Consider the following 19,221-nt stretch of genomic DNA (forward strand, 5'->3'; position numbering starts at 1 on the left):
AGTGTCACTGAATCTGAGCCACAGTATTTTCCACAGACCTCAGCTGATTTCTACTTTCACGTTGTCATCGTTTTTTTATTCAGCCCGTGTGCCTTATTCGATGTCAGGCAAGAGCTAAAGAGAAGGGACAGAGGAATAGGGAAACAGAGAGAGGTAGCTGAGTAACACCATGTGACTTCACCAGCTGTTGCTGTATGCTGGTGGGAGAAACAGAGAGGGAGGTGAGGGGCAGGAATAGGGGAGAATGAGGGAGGGTGGGGTCAGGAGCTCGCCGGCACACAATGTGACTGGTGACAATCCCTTCTGCAGAGAGAGAGAGGCAGAGAGAGACAGAGAGGGAGGCAGCAGGGGATGAACACACACACATGCACAAGCAGGGATGTGAAGAGGGAGCTCACACACACCTCTCGCGATTCAGCGGAACAGATTTATTCGTCACCTCAGGCAGAGAGACGGCTGCAAAACACAAGACAATCCCAAACCCAGCTGTACCTGCCCTGGCCGTCTGTCTCTCTGTCTATCTGTCTGTCTGTCTGCGCAGATTAACGGCTCTGTTACAACTCTGACTGCGTGCTTACTGGCGTACACTGCGTCTGAGAGACAGAGGGGGGGACACGACATTCAGAGACGACCAGCGAACGTGAATGATGGAAACACTTAAGAGGGACGACTGCATTGAGGACGCGCACATGGATGAACTGCGGGACAAATAGACAACCATAAGATATATATAAATATATATTTATATATATATATAAAAAGCTCTGTCCCTGCATCTCGACCTTAGGAACCCCCAAACCCTGCGGGGAGATGTTCATCATTATGGGATAGGTGCAAAGGTTTGCCCGTTGCCATGGATACCAGCACGCGAAAATTCACAGTGCGGAGATGGTTTTCTATCTACCTGAAGAACAAGGCGGCGAGGAACAAGAACAACACTGGCTTCTGTCAGCTAGAGGTGAGCCAAACAGAAGAAGCACAAACTTCCATCAACTACAGATCAGTGCATGTGTGTGAATCTGCGGGGGGGGGATTGCGTCACAGTTGCACCGTGTGCTTTGTGTGATTATTTGGGCCATAACAGCAGCCGTCTCATATCAACAGCAGATAAGGATGCATGTGAAGGGTGTGAGCACATGGGAAAGGGTGTGGGAAGAATGTGTGTTATTTGCTTTGTTGTGGGGTGGTTCAGCAGTCGTTGCAGCTTCGTTACAGCAGTTCCTCTGCCTGTCTGTCAATAACCCAGAAAACACTGGGACACTGTGTTTTGACTGACAGGGAGACGGGCTACACGGAAATACAAAAACGCAAACAAGCAGTCGAGCAGGCAGGTTGATAGATAAATGGATAGAGACAGATTGATTCAGCGGTCTATTTATAGCCCAAACAAACCAGCAGGGAAGAGAGAGAGGCAGTATGCTGTTTGCAGCACATCTACCTGTTAGTCTGAGATATAAATAGAAGTTTGCCCCTCCGTGGTCCTTGCAGTTGTGACCGAGTGCTGATAAATCATCTTGACAGGCTTTTACCTGTGATGTGTGATTGTTAGTCTTACTGGCTGGCAAATGTGTGTGTTTGTTTACCTGTTTGTCTGCCTGTCCACATATTTAACCTGATGCTCTGTGAGGGGAAGATCTCTTTTACTTTCTTCCCCTTCATGGGAAGGTCCGAGTTCAGGGTCAGCTACAGATCAGGTTGGCAGGGGGAGGGTACTGAGGCCTTGAACATGTTTCCTTCTGGTTGACAGGCATCACTCCTATTTAAAGAAAAAAACAAAATTGAATCACAGAGGGCAAATTGCTAATGCATTGCTTTCTATTGGCTGATACTTTTCAGCGTGTTAAACTTGGATTGCAGTTGTTATATTATGATAGCCTTAAATGTATAGTTTTAAAAGTATTTATTTTATTTCAAACTCTTCTCCAAAATACATTAAAATAAAGCATGTTGTATTGCCTAAGTCACATAAAATACTCACCATAGTTTGAGTTCCACATACTTGATTATAAACTTCAGATTAGACGCATATTAGTTTTAGTATTTGCACAAAATGAATGATAAGTCAAAGTCTAAAAGGTTGTGATATTGTGAAGAACCATTGATATCAATGACTTTGTTATGTTGATGTTGATCTGCACTGTTGATATGCTCACAGGTTTGATTTTGTCCTTGTTACACCAAGGATGATTCTCTGAGACATAATGATTAACATTAACCCCAGATTCACTTCAATTAAAAAAACAATCAACCCTGTCAAGCTGAGAGACAAAATCATCAGAAAAGGAAGGACCACAACAATTTACTAACTTTAATCTTTCAAGTTCTACTTACTCCTGTTTGCGCTTCAAACTTGATTAAAAGTGAGATATAAAGCTCTTAACTTCTAAATGACAACTTAACAGAATAACAGTTTTTTGTCACACTGACCAATCTAAGTCATGCCTCAGGTTGGAAGTTGATCATTTGCTTCACTGAGCAGAATGAATAGGATGAAAAAGGCAGCTTATACTATCGATCTCTACCAGTGACCTCAGCCTGTACCTTTCCAGCAATAACATAATGGCTTAATACTTTAATAACTGAATAACCATTTGCCTTTCATGTATTTATAAGAGCCATTTAAGTTGTTTTGGTGGTTTTTACATTGATACAGATGTTAAATGAGAAATATTGCTGTAATTGTCCTTTCTTTGCAGGTACCTTAATAAAACTATTAAGGATGTCTGTCTGTCTTTTACCCAGGATGACAGTATACTTAAGGAGATTGACATCAGCCACCATGTCAAAGAAGGCTGTGAGAAAGCAGACCCCTCCCAGTTCCAGCTGCTCAAAGTGCTTGGACAGGGCTCGTATGGAAAGGTAAAGGAAACATGTTTTAACCAAAACTACTGAGACCTGAACATCTGAAATGACAATGCATGTCAAGAAAGTATAAAAGAAAACAGGTTGTCCAAAAATCTTTTGCATCAGACTCCTGACCTAGACATTGCAATTCAAAAGAAAGCCAATGTTACTTAGGGCCCAATGCTGACCAAACACTAGTTGAAAGTTCTCTGTACTTGGCTGTCTGACCCAGAAGGATATTACTTGGGTAAGAACCTGCAATGGGGCAGCACTTCTTCAGCTGTACTACATGTTTATAGTAATAATTGCACTACAATATGAGAAAATCTGGACTGTACAGAGGTTCAGAATTTACACTATTTTCCGCCTCTGGCTACTTTTTGTTCGTCTCTTCTTAAATGTGGAACGCTTAAAATCAGAGTCAGTGGTACCATACAGTGAAACTATGTAACACATCATGTAACCTTGAGCTTTGAATATGTTTTAGTTAGGAATCCTAAAAATAAAAATGTTTTACCTGACAGGTCACAGGTGCTAATTTCATTCATTGACTCTACACATAATGGCCAAACCTATGTGCAAACTCATGTGTGATTGCTGAAAATGTCATTCAAAAACCAAGGGCATACTATGCGGCTTCAATAGCCTTCACTTCTCTGGGAAACTGGAAAGAGAATGCAGGGATTGCAGTATCTTTGCTGCTCCCTTTCAGACACAAGAGCAAGGTCACACACTGATGTTGGGCTCTAAGGACTAGCAGTTATTCCTCACCAAACTGAGGGAACAATGTATTTATTTGGCTTGAAATAACATTGTATTCTGATGTCTATAATTTCCCTTGATTAGGTTACAACACAGGTGCCTTCTCCATACTGTTAACATAAACCTCAGAAATATATGTGAAGGAATTTACACTTACATTAGCCAACTCTGCATTGTCTTTGCTGAGTTTTACCAGTTTAAGCCGCCAACTATTTCTTTAAACAAAATTAGATTAACAATATTGCAAGCCATGACACAAATCAATTTACTTTGTTACTCTAGACGAGGTCTGCATGTGGTGGACACCACTAACAGGACGCACACGAGGTCAGGTTGTACAGGCACAGCATGGCGTTAGCATGATAGCATAGCTAGCATAGCCTAAACGTGAGTGACTAATGAATGTTTGGCAACCATGTGCTAATCATAGTTGTTGTCCATCACAGTGAAACATTGTTGATGTGAATGCTTTATAAACAGTGATGGGAGCTGACTTGCACTTACCTTAGCTCAGTGAATGTGGGTATAATGTCGCATCTGACGCAAAATGGGATATTAACAACAGGAGAGAGAGAGAGATAGTGTGTGTGTGTGTGTGTGTGTGTGTGTGTGTGTGTGTGTGTGTGTGTGTGTGTGTGTGTGTGTGTGTGGTGTTGTCAACTATTAAAGGGGTTTCCTCTTGCATCACCTGTATGACATGATAAATGAATATATACAATCCTTCTGTTTTCTGTTTCAACTAATGCTGACATATAGTTTTTTTGTAACGTGAAACTCGTTTTAGATTTTTCCAAACTGTCCAAAAAATGTTTTGCCTATATTCCAAAGTGATGATAGTGATGATTTCAGGTGTTTCTGGTGAGAAAGATCAGAGGACTGGACCGAGGACAGCTGTATGCCATGAAGGTCCTGAAGAAAGCCACACTGAAAGGTAAACAAAAAAGGAAACTCATAACTAACTCAAGACAAGAAGATCTGTATGGTATTATCTAAGTCCTAAATGACGGTGTACTGTGAAGCAGATTAATATTTCATGTGCTTAATGAAAAGGTCTTTGTACTTGTTAATCCTCTTAACCTGCAACTCTTTGAAAAGTGATGGTTTCATCCTGTCAAGGTGACAGAAGCTGAAATAACAAAACATGACTGTTATTATGGTTATAGACTATAGACCAGCAGCCCCATGGGTTTAATTCAATTTACATGTTTCAATCAAGTTAATGCAGTTTTATCCTACATAAATCAATCTCCTAGCATTTGAGGCTTAATGTGATCTATCTGCACTCAACTATAAAACTGAAAATTATGTAATTAAACAAATTATGTTTGCCCCAATCTCCTTCTTAGTTCGGGATCGAGTACGGTCAAAGATGGAAAGAGACATTCTGGCAGAAGTGAACCATCCTTTTATAGTAAAACTGCACTATGGTAAGTTTTGCTGTCTAAGGTCTTTATTAAGGTTTAATTTAATCTCTGTCTCTCAGAAATCAAAGTGTATTCCCAAATATAAACAATAGAGGAGAGAACAGCAGAGAAATGTATTCTCAGATAACGCAGAATACAATACAGCCCGAGCAGTTAGCCTCATATAACTCTTGCAGGATAACTCTGTGTTGTGTTTGTGTGCATAGCGTTCCAGACAGAAGGAAAGCTCTATCTGATCCTAGACTTCCTCCGAGGGGGAGACCTTTTCACTCGTCTTTCAAAGGAGGTAGGTTTGCCACAAAAAATGTAAAGGCTCTTACTTTGTAAGGTTCTATTGGATGTACAATGTTTATCTCTTAATCACTAGCAGGAGTAAATAGACCTGCAAGAAGAACTATTTTTCTTGAAATGAAAATTGGTCTCTTATTTTCACAGCTGATGGAATATCAGTCAACAAAGATCCCATGAGTCTGTGAGATCTCAAAGAAAGAAAGTTAAAAAATAAGGTTTCTAACAATATACAAAATAACTGATTAATTAATTAAAATAATAAATAAAAAAGGAACGAGGTAAAGTATATGCAACATTTTAAAATAGTTTCTGAAAAGTTTGGTTTAAGTTCTTGATACAAAGTGAAAAATTACCTCACGAATCTTGAATGTTAGATGCAAAAATGAGCCATCCTTTTTATTTGCCTCAGTTCTTTTAAACAGCACTTACATTTCTTTATTTGTTTAGGTAATGTTTACAGAAGAGGATGTGAAGTTTTACCTTGCAGAGTTGGCCCTGGCGTTGGACCATCTACACAGTCTGGGGATCATCTACAGGGACCTCAAACCTGAAAAGTACTTTCTCGTAAAGCCTCGCTATTTTGCATTCATTAATTTGTACATAATATATATTTTTAACTGCTTTAAATGGTCATTTTAACCAACAGTATTCTTCTGGATGAAGAAGGAAACATTAAGATAACTGGTAAGGTCATCCAACTTTAAATAATCGTCAGTCTTTTTATTAATCTCCCACTTATGGTAATTTCAGTTCTCCTTGTTTAACTTGTTCCCCCTCCTCTTTGTCTCTCTGTGTTTCAGATTTTGGATTGAGTAAGGAGGCCATCGACCATGATAAAAGAGCATATTCTTTCTGTGGAACAATAGAATACATGGCTCCAGAGGTCGTGAACAGGAGAGGGCATACACAAAGTGCTGACTGGTGGTCATTTGGGGTACTTATGGTAAGAATTGCTTAATTGTATAACAACCGTTGGTGTGTTTAAATGGTATGAGTATTGTCTGATTGTAGTGTCAAAAGCAGCAGGCAGAAATGTACATTTTCACTTGTGCCAAAAAACATGATATAATGTGCCAAAATGTGCCAGTGTACTTCTCTCTGAATTTGGCTTTCTTCTTGCAGTAAAGCTGCTTAATTACCGTATCTGGCAGATTAGGTCTCTTCACTTTCTGTAATCGTGCATCTGTTGGATTCGGCTTGTTTTGTTTGCCTGCTGGCTTAATTTGCTAATATTGGAAATGAGGTTAACATTCACTGACAGTTGAAAAACAGCTGGTCTAAGAGACAGCCTATTTTATAACATAAAACACAATTTGTGGAAAGATCAATATTGATGTTCTTCATTTTAATTTAGAACATTTTAATATGGTCTTTGAGAAAGGTAATTACCCTTCAAAAATGCTGGAAAGCATGGGCAAGGCAGAATCAGTGGCAGATCTGTTGGCACACAAAAGATGAATTAGTCAACGCTAGAATGGAATACAATTCACACATTTGTAAACAGTTTGAACAAACAATTTGTAATTAGATTTTTTTGTAAATGCATAATATTCTATATTTAGATCTACCACAAGATCTACTATAATGTTTATTGGATTTTTGTCTTTGATAAACATTACTATCGAAATATCACTTTACTCTTCATGGGTGGAGGTTCCAGCCTGGTTGGGGGTGTCAAACTGATGTTGGTGCATAAGGCCACTGAGGTTGATAAAGGTCACCGATTAATAATTGCTTGTTTGAAACATCATTTTATATACTGTATTTCTTGGCAGACAGGCAAAAGCAAGTGTTGTTCATATGAAGGGGAAGTTAAATAACTACTGAAACTTGCATTAAACATAAAAAATGTAAACAATCCACCTCTATGTACATTGCCTTCAAATGGTCAGCTCACTTTTTCTCTGACATTTATCATCTGTTTCCAGTTTGAGATGTTGACAGGATCGTTACCGTTCCAAGGAAAAGACCGGAAAGAAACTATGGCACTTATTTTAAAGTAGGTCTAACTCAAGCTTTCAACATGTTTTGTTCTTATTCGTAAAGCTTTTTATTGATGACAAATCCTATTGATCTGGGTATCATTAGGTTGTTGTTTGTAATTCTTAAATTCGTCGTCACTAATGTACCTATCATGTTTCTTCTGTACAGGGCAAAGCTGGGAATGCCGCAGTTCCTCAGTCATGAAGTGCAGAGCTTATTAAGAGCGCTTTTCAAAAGGAACCCAACTAATCGACTAGGTAACATATACATAAAACTTGGAAAATGTACATTAAGTATTGAGGTTAGCTCTTACCTGGAGAGCTTTGGCATACAGTAAAAGTACATCTGACAGCAGGAAATCAGTCATTTGAAACACTTTGCGAAACAGTGGACCCTGTTAACAGGAGACACTTGGACCAAATGTTATTAGACCTAATTCTGATGTGTTCAATTATATTCTGCAAATATGTTCATAGCAAGCCGCAGCACTGTAAAAATGTCAACTTATATGTAGCTAAACTAAAGCTACAGCAAGATTTTCCCAGCTTCAACAGTCCCAACAGACCCCTAGTATGCTAAAAAGGAAGCTACACATCACAACTGCCCAAGGATTCAGGCCATCATTGAAATTCTACATTTTGTTCTGTATATTAAAGACGTATCTGTGCTCCCCCCTTTTTGCATTTTTTGTTTGGTTTTTAATGAAAAGTCTTTTTCCCTAATATTTGTCTGTATCTGTGTGACTGATAGGTGCAGGACCAGATGGAGTGGAGGAAATAAAAAGACATCGCTTCTTTGCATCGATAGACTGGATTGTAAGCACATTTCATCAAACATGTTATGTTGTCTGCATAATTTGAAGCTCAATGGCATTATACAAATTTTGTATGAATAATACTTAAAAAAAAGTTATCACAGAGTCAATCTTGAATGTTAACACTGGCAGAGATAGTGAGAAAAGATCTAGAGCTTTGTGTCAGCCATTAAAAAGTCTGTAAGTAATTTAGCCGTCATGCTAAACAACAACTACACCTGGTTGCTCCTCGTACTGTGTATTGATTTATGAAATCTTTCATAAAATACAACTTTTTATTTTTCTGATCATGTGATCAAAGGCAGTACTGGTCAACATTTAGTGGCCTTGGTTAAAAAAAAATGTTTGTCAGTAGTCTATGACCAAATCTTAATCACATGGTGACTACTTTTTGAATACTGTCATGAAAAGCCCCGCAACTTCCTCAAATGTGGATCATCAAACTTTCTGATGAGATCACAATTGTCAAAATCCCTGACTTCCCATTCTGCCTTTACTTTATGGTAACTTTAACCTCTCATAGAGGGTTTACAAGTGCTCACATTTTCTGTCTGCAAGCATAACCTATGCTATCACAATCTAACCTTGACATTCACTCCTTCAACATGCACTGCCTCAAGAGATTGTTTGTTATTGAACGCACTCAAAACGTATATTTACATATGTGCTGCATTCCCTAAACAACCGCAGTTAAAAGAAACTCAACAAGCTTAAGTTGGTGACAGGCAAAGAGCTTATGCAACAATTTCCAACACAGGATGCTTTCAGTTTTCAATTCAAACAACCATAATTATAATAAGCGACAAGGCTTTAAAGAAGATCCTCATACATATGTACTGTGTATTCAGCATGTTCCTTAATATAAGAGACTTGCTCGTGCTCACACTGTTGCATCCATTCCTTTTTTATCCGAGTTCAGAGGATTTTATTTTTGTTCATCTGCTGTTGTGAATAGTCCCACTCTCATTTCTAACAAAATCCACTATTATGTGCTTTAGATGCTCAGTAATCTCTGCCCTCACCACCGGCTCTCTCTGTTCTCCTCAGTACATTTCCTACTTACTAGCCTCTGCCAAACACCACATTTTACCATTTACAGATGGTGTTGTCGGCTTGATGTGACATGCTATCAATAAGAGGCTTACATTCTTCTCTTGTACTATGCTAATCAAATCCCTGTGCTGTATCAGCAGAGTGCTTTACTCTCTTGTCCATCAGAATCTTATTTGACTTTTCCCTGTGATCATCCGCTGCTTCATATATGTCTTGATCTTTAAGGAGCTTCTCTCACAAAGCTGCTTTGAAAAATCTGCTTTATGCTTCTCATTGGCCATGCATCCCAGGGAATTACATTTGATCAAATGACAGTGTTACATAGATGCTTGCAAAAAAATAATTCAAGGTTGTTGGCCTCTTTTACAGTTATTTAATGTGAGTTCTCATTTAGACCCTGCCAGACTGTTCCCAGCAGGCAATGAATGACAATGCAAGGGTGACATCTGCAGGCCATAGTCAGTAGGGCTTTTAGGGGATACAAAAATACGTATGTGCATACTGTATTCTTTTTACTCTTCTAATAGACATCATTACATAGCAGATCAGGTGTCCTTTTCTATCACAGCCTGTCTAATTATGATTTTTCATTATCCTTAAATTAAGGCTAAACAATGTTCAATGTTTTATTTTATTCTATTTTTCTCTTCTTAGTTTTTTCTGTCGGTAAAGTTTCAAGATCAGGTTGTATCATTGCTGACTCATTTCATGTTTACACTAACCCTTGCATAATAAATGTGCAATTACTGTGAAAAGGTTGGAATGTGAGGCACATTTCTGGAAAACTCAACCATTATGTAATTGTTTATACTGAATCCATCGACTTTAAACAAAGCAATTTAATAGAAAATTACCAACATTTTGTTTACCCAAAAATATGCACAAACTTTAAGTCTAATTTTTAATCAAGTATTGTATTTTACTCAAACCAGTAGTTGCTAATGAGTGCTGTTATTGAGGATTGTGGTTGTTTTCTGTAGAAGTTGTACAGGAAGGAAATGAGGCCGCCATTCAAACCAACAGTTGGAAGACCTGAAGACACTTTCCATTTTGACCCTGAGTTCACCTCCAGAACGCCCACCGGTAACTCAAACACACAAAAACATATTTATATATAAACACACATCAAGAAAAAAAATTATGAGGTATTGTGAACACGTGTGTATCCGTATTTCTTTGCCTTTCAAGATTCTCCAGGCCTTCCTCCAAGCGCAAACACACACCAGCTGTTTCGTGGCTTCAGCTTTGTTGCAACAAATCAAAGTCAGGAGCCCAGTGTTGCTACGGTAGCGCCTTCTCGCCAGGAGGTGAACAGCATCCTCCCCATCACAAAGGTGTGTTTAAGAAAGCAGCGCATGTCCTATATCAATATTTAATTAAATGATACACTTGCACATTGATTGGATGACAAATTAACCATGTTGATAAATCACTGGATTGATCATTGCTTTATTAGTAACTGACGGATAAACAGACTGGATAATTAAGCCATTGGCTATTTAATTATGCTGACCTTTCTCAATATTACCCTCATAAATCACACTTAGCCTGTGTTATTACAGCAACTGACTGCTGAAGTAAAGTGATTATTCTCTTACCTAATATAGGACTATGATAAATATATGAAATGTGTGTGTTTGTGTGTGTTCCCTGCAGCATCTCAAAGGTGATGTGGCCTTCAGTGATGTTTATGAGCTTAAGGAGGAAATTGGACCGACAGGGACTTCTGTCTGCAGAAGATGTCTGCACAGAGTTACTGCTGTGGAATATTCAGTGAAGGTAGTGGACACTAAAACCTATTTGGATTTTAGGTTTATACACCGTTGCCCATAAAGTTGGAATACTTTTGTTTCAGACACATTTCTCTTTTATTTGTGGTTTATCTGTTTGGAAGATATTGATCATCAAAGTTTTGAGAAGATATACACTTTATCTATCAAGAATAAATCACATTTTCACAATCATTTCATGAGAAGAGGTAAAGAATATTTGATTCCAACTTTATGGGCAACAGAGTATGTGCAACAACATTATGATAGTAACATCGTCATTTAATGAAAGTCTTTTTTAACATACATTAAAAGCATTTGCCGTTTTTGTTATAGGATTTAAAAGCACAGCCTGAACTCAAACACAATCTGAATCCAATGAACAAAATGTAGTAATAACATGTATAGGTTGAGCTGGTAATGCATTGCTGGAAAAGCTGGGTTAATTAATTATACCACCCTAACAAAATGCTTTGGGCATCTTACAATTCTGGTGATTCATGAGTTTAGAAGCTTAACCATTGCACATTTCTGCACAATAAACTGTACATGTTTGTTCCATTTTCATCATAAACTTGTTGATTTTGTTGCTTTTTTCTTGTACACATGTTTTAATGTATCATTCTTGTTACGATCATCTTCATTATATTTCTACAATTGCTATTATTTTCATTTAAATTTCTGTTTATTTGTTTTTGTATGCACCATTTCACACCAGAGCAAATTCTTTGTATGTGAAAACCAACGTGGCAAGAAACCTGATTCTGATTCTGAAGTTGCAAATGTGTGTCTTCCCAAACTAATCCTATGTGTTTCTGTTTTTATTTTAGATTATTGAAAGGGCGAGGAAAGATCCATCTGAGGAGATTGAGATACTGTTAAGATACGGACAGCATCCAAATATTATTAGCCTGAAGGATGTAAGTGAAGCACGCTTACACCAGACACAGGACATGTTTTTTATTATAAAAAGCAATGTTAGAAAAGATTCTTTATCATCTATATAACAGTGTTTAATAAGCTGTATGTGCATGTTTAATGATCTGGTGTGTGTGTATATGTGCCCTTTTACCATTAGGTGTTTGACGACGGCCAGTGTGTGTCCCTTGTTCAGGATTTACTGAGAGGAGAGGAAGTCCTGGATAGAGCTTTGACGGTGCCAAATTTTACAGAGAGAGATGCGTCACACATTATCTGCACACTGACCAAGACTGTGGAATATTTACACTCTCAGGGGGTAAATCATATATGTTATAACCTTCAACATAAGACTTTGTGACATCATTATTATTGTTTACACTTACTTGAAAAGTAATGTCTCTGTCTGGATATGAAGATTCAGTATCAGCTTCAGCACATCATTTGTTAACTGAAAATGTATGTGTTTTTGGTCCGTGTGTCTTCCCCCTTTTTAGGTTGTGCATCGAGACCTGAAGCCCAGTAATATTCGCTACGCTGATGACAGTGGACTCCCAGAAAGCATCAGGTTATGTGATTTTGGTTTTTCCAAACAGCTCAGGGCTGAGAATGGCTTGCTGATGACCCCCTGTTACACGGCTACCTTCATGGCTCCTGAGGTACAGATATCAGTGTTAAGACGTGTTTTAAATCTCACCAACACAAGCCATGAATTGGCTAATTAAATAAATGTATACATTCTGAGTCACAGATACAAATCCCAAAAGGCAATCCATTGAAATGACCACTGGGTGTGTGTTGTGTGTGTGTGTGTGTGTGTGTGTGTGTGTGTGTGCAGGTCCTGAAGAAGCAGGGTTATGATGCAGCCTGTGACATCTGGAGCATGGGGATCATGCTCTACACCATGATAGCTGGGTCAGTTAAAAGTTTTAAACTGAGAGTAATGATGAAATGTTCTGCCATTGTGCCTCCTACTGCTGTGCACAGGGTTGTATGCTAGATTTTATTAATGTCAAATGTGGTTTTTTTCACGAGTTGAAGATTCTACAGGGTTCCATTTTGTCTGACCCCATCACAGTTATTGTAATTCAACCCACCTTTGGACTCACCCTGTACATTTTTATTGTTATTGGCCCAGTTTCAGTCCATTTGCCAGCAGTTCTGAGGACAGCGCAGAGGAAATTCTGGCTCAAATCGGCTGTGGGAAATTCATTATCACAGGAGGGAACTGGGAACTTGTATCAGACTCTGCCAAGGTTAGTTTGACACATGAAATGTTTTTGTGTACCTCATGCACCTGGTCCTGCCTAATTATAATGATATGCATTTGTTTAACAGGATATTGTGATAAAGATGCTCCATGTGGACCCTCATCAGCGCCTGACTGCTCCCCAGGTACATTTTTTACCATAAAATGAGTTTGTATGCTTTAGTATGTATGTATATGTAATATTGATCATTTACAAACTGTTGACTGGAAACCTATAAGTATATGACACATCAGTATTCAAATTTTAGCTTTTGAATAATGCATAAAGAAAACATTTGTGCTGTTATTTCCAATAGGTTCTTCGTCACCCCTGGATTGTAGACAGAGACCAGCTCTCTGACAAAGCTCTCAGCAGACAGGACGCTCTTATTGTCAAGGTCAGTGTGAATACAGTGAATATCATCTGAACATCAGACACTACCAGATACTACCTGTTGTTCTCAGACCTTCTGTGGTTATGTGTGGAGCCATGTTACATCCTATTCATAAAATAATTCTGTTTCTCAGCAATGTACAACAAAAACAAAACACTGTAATGTGTTTCTCTGTTTGTCCATCAGGTGGCACTGTCTGCCACTTATTTAGTTTTTTGAAAGATTTGACCAGTATTCATTTCATTATGCTCTCCTTTTGTTCCACCAGGGGGCGCTGTCCGCCACCTACTCTGCTCTAAAGCGCTGCGCTCCTGCTCCGGTCCTGGAGCCGGTTCAGTCCTCCAGCCTGGCTCAGCGGCGAGGAATAAAGAAACAGGAGAGTCCCAAAGTTAATGCAGAAAAGGAGTAGCATTTCGAAAAGCATAACCCTCTCAAAGTGCTCCTAGGCAAGAAAAATCCTATCCCAAAGGGACTAAAGGTAACAATTAATGAATCCACTATCACTTGCATCAGCACTAACTTCAGTTCTCTACTCAAGGTGATTCCAACGGCCTGAAGAAATTGAATATTTTTACTCTAACATGAATATATCCTGGAGACAGAGGGTTTCATTCAGTCTTTGAGAAGCCTTTTCCAATCCCTCTGGTGTCCTCTGACTTTCAAGTTCCCTTTGAAAGTCAGTTTTGATTTCAGTTTGTAAAAAAAGAAAAACACCAACATTTTGTATTCACTTCAATTTTGACCCTTGCACCATTTCTTTTAGTATGGCCATGGCTTTACAATTGCCAGGAAGTGAACTGATGGTCAACAATAAGAGCTTTAGCTCAATATACACAGACAACTTGTTTATATCTTTGAAAGCTTCAACAGCTAAAGAAAAAGCTGTATCCAGTGCCACATTAACCATGCCAAATAGTACATTGACTTCCATTGTCATATAGCACATACATGTATGTCACCAGGAGTTCATGCCATACATTAATAGCGTCTTCCACAGTCAGTACTCTAACATGCATTATATCTAACAATAGATGTTGGAGTAACATGTCTTTAAATGAGGTACCCTCACTGTGATTATTACATTTTTTCTCCAAACAAACCTCTGGATTCTACAGAGTTATGCATGTAAAAAATGTAAATATCTTACCAAAGGGAATTATTGACTTAACAATACCATTGAAGTCTTATTGTTTATAATATGCTAATAATTTTACCGTATGTATTGCTGTCTTCCATTATAACAGCCTTTGACTATCGCTAAATTTATGTGAAATGTATCACTGCAGTACTTCCCAGGTCAGATGGATCAGTAAGCTATAAAGGTATTTATGTTGAAAGGACTGTGTCGTGTTTCATAAAATATGTTATTTTGCTTAAGAGTAGATCATCATATGACTCTTTAGTAAATATCCCAAAACCCTGCAGCCTGTACTGCTTTTAACTCAGCATTCAGTGTGATATATCATCTTTCAGTGTGTGCTCAAAGTGTCAAGTAGCTACCAGTAAACTTCTGTTTGCTGTTAGTGTCTGCAAGCCAAATTGTTTGAGGACCACTGTGTCAGAGTGTTGTGTATATACTGTGTAATGCTGCTGCCCTGACTGTGTCTAATAAGTTGTACAATCATAAATACGAGGGAGGACTGAACAGGGTGTTTTGCAGACATGAGTAGCAATCTTTGTGCTGTAAAGTTTACCAGTAGGAATGTAGATTATGATGCTTCAGAATGAATACTCCTACTTACTGGTCAGAGGTAAATAAAACATATTGTGAAGTGTAACTAATAAGCACTGTAGCAGATATACAATATTCCTGTACATATTATGTTTGCTGATGCACAGACTGTATGAGAGGTGGAGCTGGGACTGATGCAGATACGGTTGTAGACATTATATCGTACAACCACAAGTTCAAGGTGCTGTAAATAATGAATGAATGAATTAAAATTGTACATAAAGTGTTGTTCAACTATCAGCAAGCAGTAAGACTGTATATATTGTGTTTGCAGATATATAGAAATTGTACATAATATATTGTGTTGTGCATCCTGTGTGTACATACTGTATATACCTGGCAAGCCACTGAAATCATTGGTTAAAATGCCAAAGTTTTACAAATAAAGGAAAATAAAAGCAGAGACGGCACTGAAATGAGTAAAGAGTTGTTTTTATTTTAAATATTGTTGTGTACCAGCATAGGGGATACTTACCCAGCAATGACCATAGTCATACTATTTCTTTAAAATATAATACTTGTATAATTTGTCATTACATTTTCATATAATGTGTCATAAAAATGTAATAAAACATCAAGTATAGTAGGTCATTGTCATATATTTTGATAGCCATATAAATATGACATAGTATAGTACAGTGGTTCCCAGAGTGGGGGGCTTGCCAAGAGTAAAAAGTATACACTATGACCTTTTTCAGTACAGTAAGAAGAGAAAAACGTTTTCAAATGTGTGTATGTATGAATGTATATCATTTAATATAGTTTGAGAGAGTTCAATTACTTTATATTTTTCTCCATCTATGATAATGTGGAAGCACGCCACTAGATGGCAACCAATCACAGCCTATGCTCTCACTCTCCCTCTCTTCCTTACCAGAAGTTGTTCTTTCAGAGGCATTATCCCAAAAAAGAGAAGCAAAGAACACTTTAATTTATATCAACCACCAGCCTCACACTGTTCCATAAAAGCTTTTAGCAGGCGCTGCGCTGATGTGTCAGGTGGGTGTGGCAGGCTCATCAGCCCTGACATTTAAGTGCAGTAGTGCTCAGAGCAACAGGGATTGTAGGATATGAGTAGATACAGATGACAAGCCCCCCTGCGAAGATGATTGCAGTGGAGTGACAAGAGGAGACCAAACAACAGATAGAGGAAGGAGAAGGTGTCAGGAGGGGAGAGATGAAAGGCAAAAGAAAGAAAAAGAGCTTTGAGAAACAATAACTCAACCCAACAATTACAGCTTCATCAGAATTTAGATTATCCCTCAAAGAGGAAGAACTTCAAATTGGATTTTTCTCCTCAGTATAATGTCACTTTTATTATATTGCAAGGTAGTTTTGCCACACTTCTACAAAATCATCTACTCACAATTTGGCATACATTCCCATGGTTTTAATGTCTGGTTGTGGTTTTTAAATTCAAGAGTTAAAGTAATGAGTAGAAGGTCCCTGCAACTCCAAACTATCAAAGTTTTCCTATGCCCTTTGCCTTGTACAATGCTAAATAAATCTGGAAAATGAAAACTATGGAACAATAATAAGTAGTATTAAACATGTTTTTAAAAAATGAGTTGTTCATCATCATCTGATTAATATTCTGGAAAGTCCTCAGAGTCGTTCATTTAGCATGCTTTTATACATTATACCATATACATTGCTTCTTTCGTAGTACTGGTTAGATGCAAACTGCATTTCTTTTCCCAGTACACACTACTAGTGCAATGAGACAAAAGTCTATTGGAATCCAATACAAACATCATTTCGGTGCCTTATGTGAGGAGGCTCTTTTATTTGATAAGAAGAGGACCTTGTAGATATTCCTGTCTTTTCTGAACCAAGGCTTACTCCCACAACATTGTTTTTTCTCCTCTTAGGTTGTGTGATTATGTACATACTCTATAAGGCTTGGCGAATAGTATGTTACTTCAGCGTTTTGGTAAAAATCTCTGTCCGTGTGAACATCGAGGTTATTCTTCTCATTGAAGAAGAGAATGGACTAATGAACTGATATTTTGTAGCATGAAAATACTTTTAGATTGACAACATATGGAAGGTGCTCTTCCACAGATCGTGTGACAGTGTAGCTCAATATTTTGTCAAATACAAACACCATGAAAGCAGAATCTTCTAGAGAAAGGTCATCATGTTTCACATTTTCTGTGATGGACAACACATTGTTATTTAAATTGGCACGTTTGGTCGGCTCCTCAACATATTTAGTTGAGTGCTTCAGTTACACTGGCTACAGTATACTGTAAGTGAAGATAAAGGTGGATGCAATTAGGCCTTGAAAAGCAGCTGATGTTGAATTGGCTTTTAAATTTACAATCCAAACACTCCCTTGTGTAACTGTATCTGTTCCTCTCCTGCTCAAAATTTCTCCTCTGTCACAAAACAGAGTTCTGAAGACAAGCGACATACACACTCTGACAGACGGAGATCCCACCACCTATGGCACTGGGCGACACACACACACACACACCACACACACACACACACACACACACACACACACACACACACACACACACACACACACACACACACACACACACCCACGGACACCCTGTGGCACTACAGCTAGACCTGCCACTCGGACGTTCACCAAATCAGACGGACAAATCTCCAACAGACGGCTCCTGACAAAGAGATTATCACCGTGACAGGAGAAGTGTGTGCAGCTGTGGGTGTTGGAGTTTACAGCAGGGAGATGGGGGGTGGGTAGCGGACTCGTTGTACATTCACACAGTTTGGCTCTTCTTCGTCACCACACAAGTATCCAAGTCAAACTTAATGCTGTAGTTTATTTTTTATGAGGCCAAAGTATGATTTCCTCTACAAGAGAATGGTGTAAAACTTTACCTGAACTTTTGCTGCCCACTATCATACTCTATACACAGACACCTGCAGACAAACACCAAGTCTTTTATGTGATTAGACTAACATTATAATGGACATTCTCTTTTTCAGTTAGGTCCAATGATATAGTTATTCAGTGTCTGAGACAATATCCCTTCCTCTTCTATTTCCACAATACAGAACATCCCAGCTCGCTTCACATTGTAATAAGTGAAGAGCAATTCAAACATACGTACAACATGCAGAGCTCCTTTCCTTTCCCTGTACTAAAAAGTATGTTAACTGTCTTTGTAATATCAGGTAAATATACATTAAAATAATAGTTGAGTTCAGCATCAGCATGAGTGGTCAACGTTAAAAATATTGCATGTTGCAGGCTGTGATATGGAGCATATGACACATACTGTCTTACTGGTAAAAGTGTTTTTCAATGTATGTGTGTTTTATTTAGTGGCAGTGATTTGTTTATATTGTCCATCTGACAAATATGTTTCTTAAGTTGCAGTGCATTGAGCTGGGGCACAACTGCTCACCTTACTCAAGTTTTTGGTCCCTGTTTATTGTGGTTGGCTCCTCAGAATTTGACGATTAACAAACAATTAGAAATGAAGGAAAAAAAGAGAAGACATTAAAGTAGACTTACTGTAATCAGTTTGATGGTGATTTTTTCATTCAAACTGTTTTAACGTTATTGCCAATTTTAAATCTATAAAAAAAAAGCGATGCGTTTTGAATTAACTTTATTAGATTAATTATTTATAATCTCAAAATATTTAAACTGAAAATTAACAACAAGATGTGCTCTAATTGCATAAAGGTACCAAGCAGTCACTGTGAATGAAATGGTTGATGGGACACAGTTTGATATTTCCTGGCACAGTTTTGAACAGACGACAAATTGCCACAATAATGGTGATATAATCATGTAATCAAAACACAAATACACTCACAAGTCAAAGGTGCCGGCGGAGGATAAGTGAAGCTCTGCAGAAAGTCAATTAATCTTTGCAGTGGTCCCCCTTGCCTCCATCCTGCTTAAAAGCTTCATTTACCTCCTATGGAGAAGAGATAGAAACACCATTAGTGAGATGATGGCAGGACTAGAGAGGGGAAAGGAGAATCTCACAGTTG

At 38.2% G+C, this 19,221-nt stretch overlaps 1 protein-coding gene across 2 annotated transcripts; it reads left to right on the forward strand.

Moving 5' to 3' along the window:
- The first annotated feature begins 304 nt into the window (after positions 1-304).
- On the forward strand, positions 305-15,671 carry rps6ka2 (ribosomal protein S6 kinase, polypeptide 2). 2 transcript variants are annotated; one of them, XR_010165720.1, is made up of 23 exons: positions 305-958; positions 2,743-2,859; positions 4,456-4,537; positions 4,953-5,033; positions 5,237-5,316; positions 5,769-5,875; positions 5,968-6,005; positions 6,122-6,264; positions 7,250-7,320; positions 7,473-7,561; positions 8,055-8,119; positions 10,152-10,254; positions 10,360-10,505; positions 10,828-10,950; positions 11,771-11,860; positions 12,019-12,177; positions 12,356-12,517; positions 12,697-12,773; positions 12,997-13,114; positions 13,197-13,253; positions 13,425-13,505; positions 13,771-15,379; positions 15,416-15,671. XR_010165720.1 is itself a non-coding variant. In XM_063882558.1 (22 exons), the coding sequence occupies exons 1-22, from the start codon at positions 854-856 to the stop codon at positions 13,909-13,911; spliced, it is 2,235 nt and encodes a 744-aa protein (XP_063738628.1). In that variant the 5' UTR covers positions 305-853; the 3' UTR covers positions 13,912-15,663. The 2 variants fall into 2 exon arrangements, 1 of the variants encoding a protein (XP_063738628.1); XM_063882558.1 differs by having other exon boundaries at positions 13,771-15,663.
- Positions 15,672-19,221: the final 3,550 nt, after the last annotated feature.

Source organism: Eleginops maclovinus, chromosome 4 (assembly GCF_036324505.1).
Source record: "Eleginops maclovinus isolate JMC-PN-2008 ecotype Puerto Natales chromosome 4, JC_Emac_rtc_rv5, whole genome shotgun sequence".
Taxonomy (NCBI): Eukaryota; Metazoa; Chordata; class Actinopteri; order Perciformes; family Eleginopidae; genus Eleginops; species Eleginops maclovinus.

What these genes read in the sequence shown, in the direction of transcription:
- rps6ka2 (XM_063882558.1), top strand. Translation starts at nt 854, where the DNA reads ATGGATACCAGCACGCGAAAATTCACAGTGCGGAGATGGTTTTCTATC. An exon ending in CTCTACACCATGATAGCTGG is followed by an intron (nt 12,774 to 12,996) that starts GTCAGTTAAAAG and finishes TTATTGGCCCAG; the next exon opens with TTTCAGTCCATTTGCCAGCA. An exon ending in AGCGCCTGACTGCTCCCCAG is followed by an intron (nt 13,254 to 13,424) that starts GTACATTTTTTA and finishes TATTTCCAATAG; the next exon opens with GTTCTTCGTCACCCCTGGAT.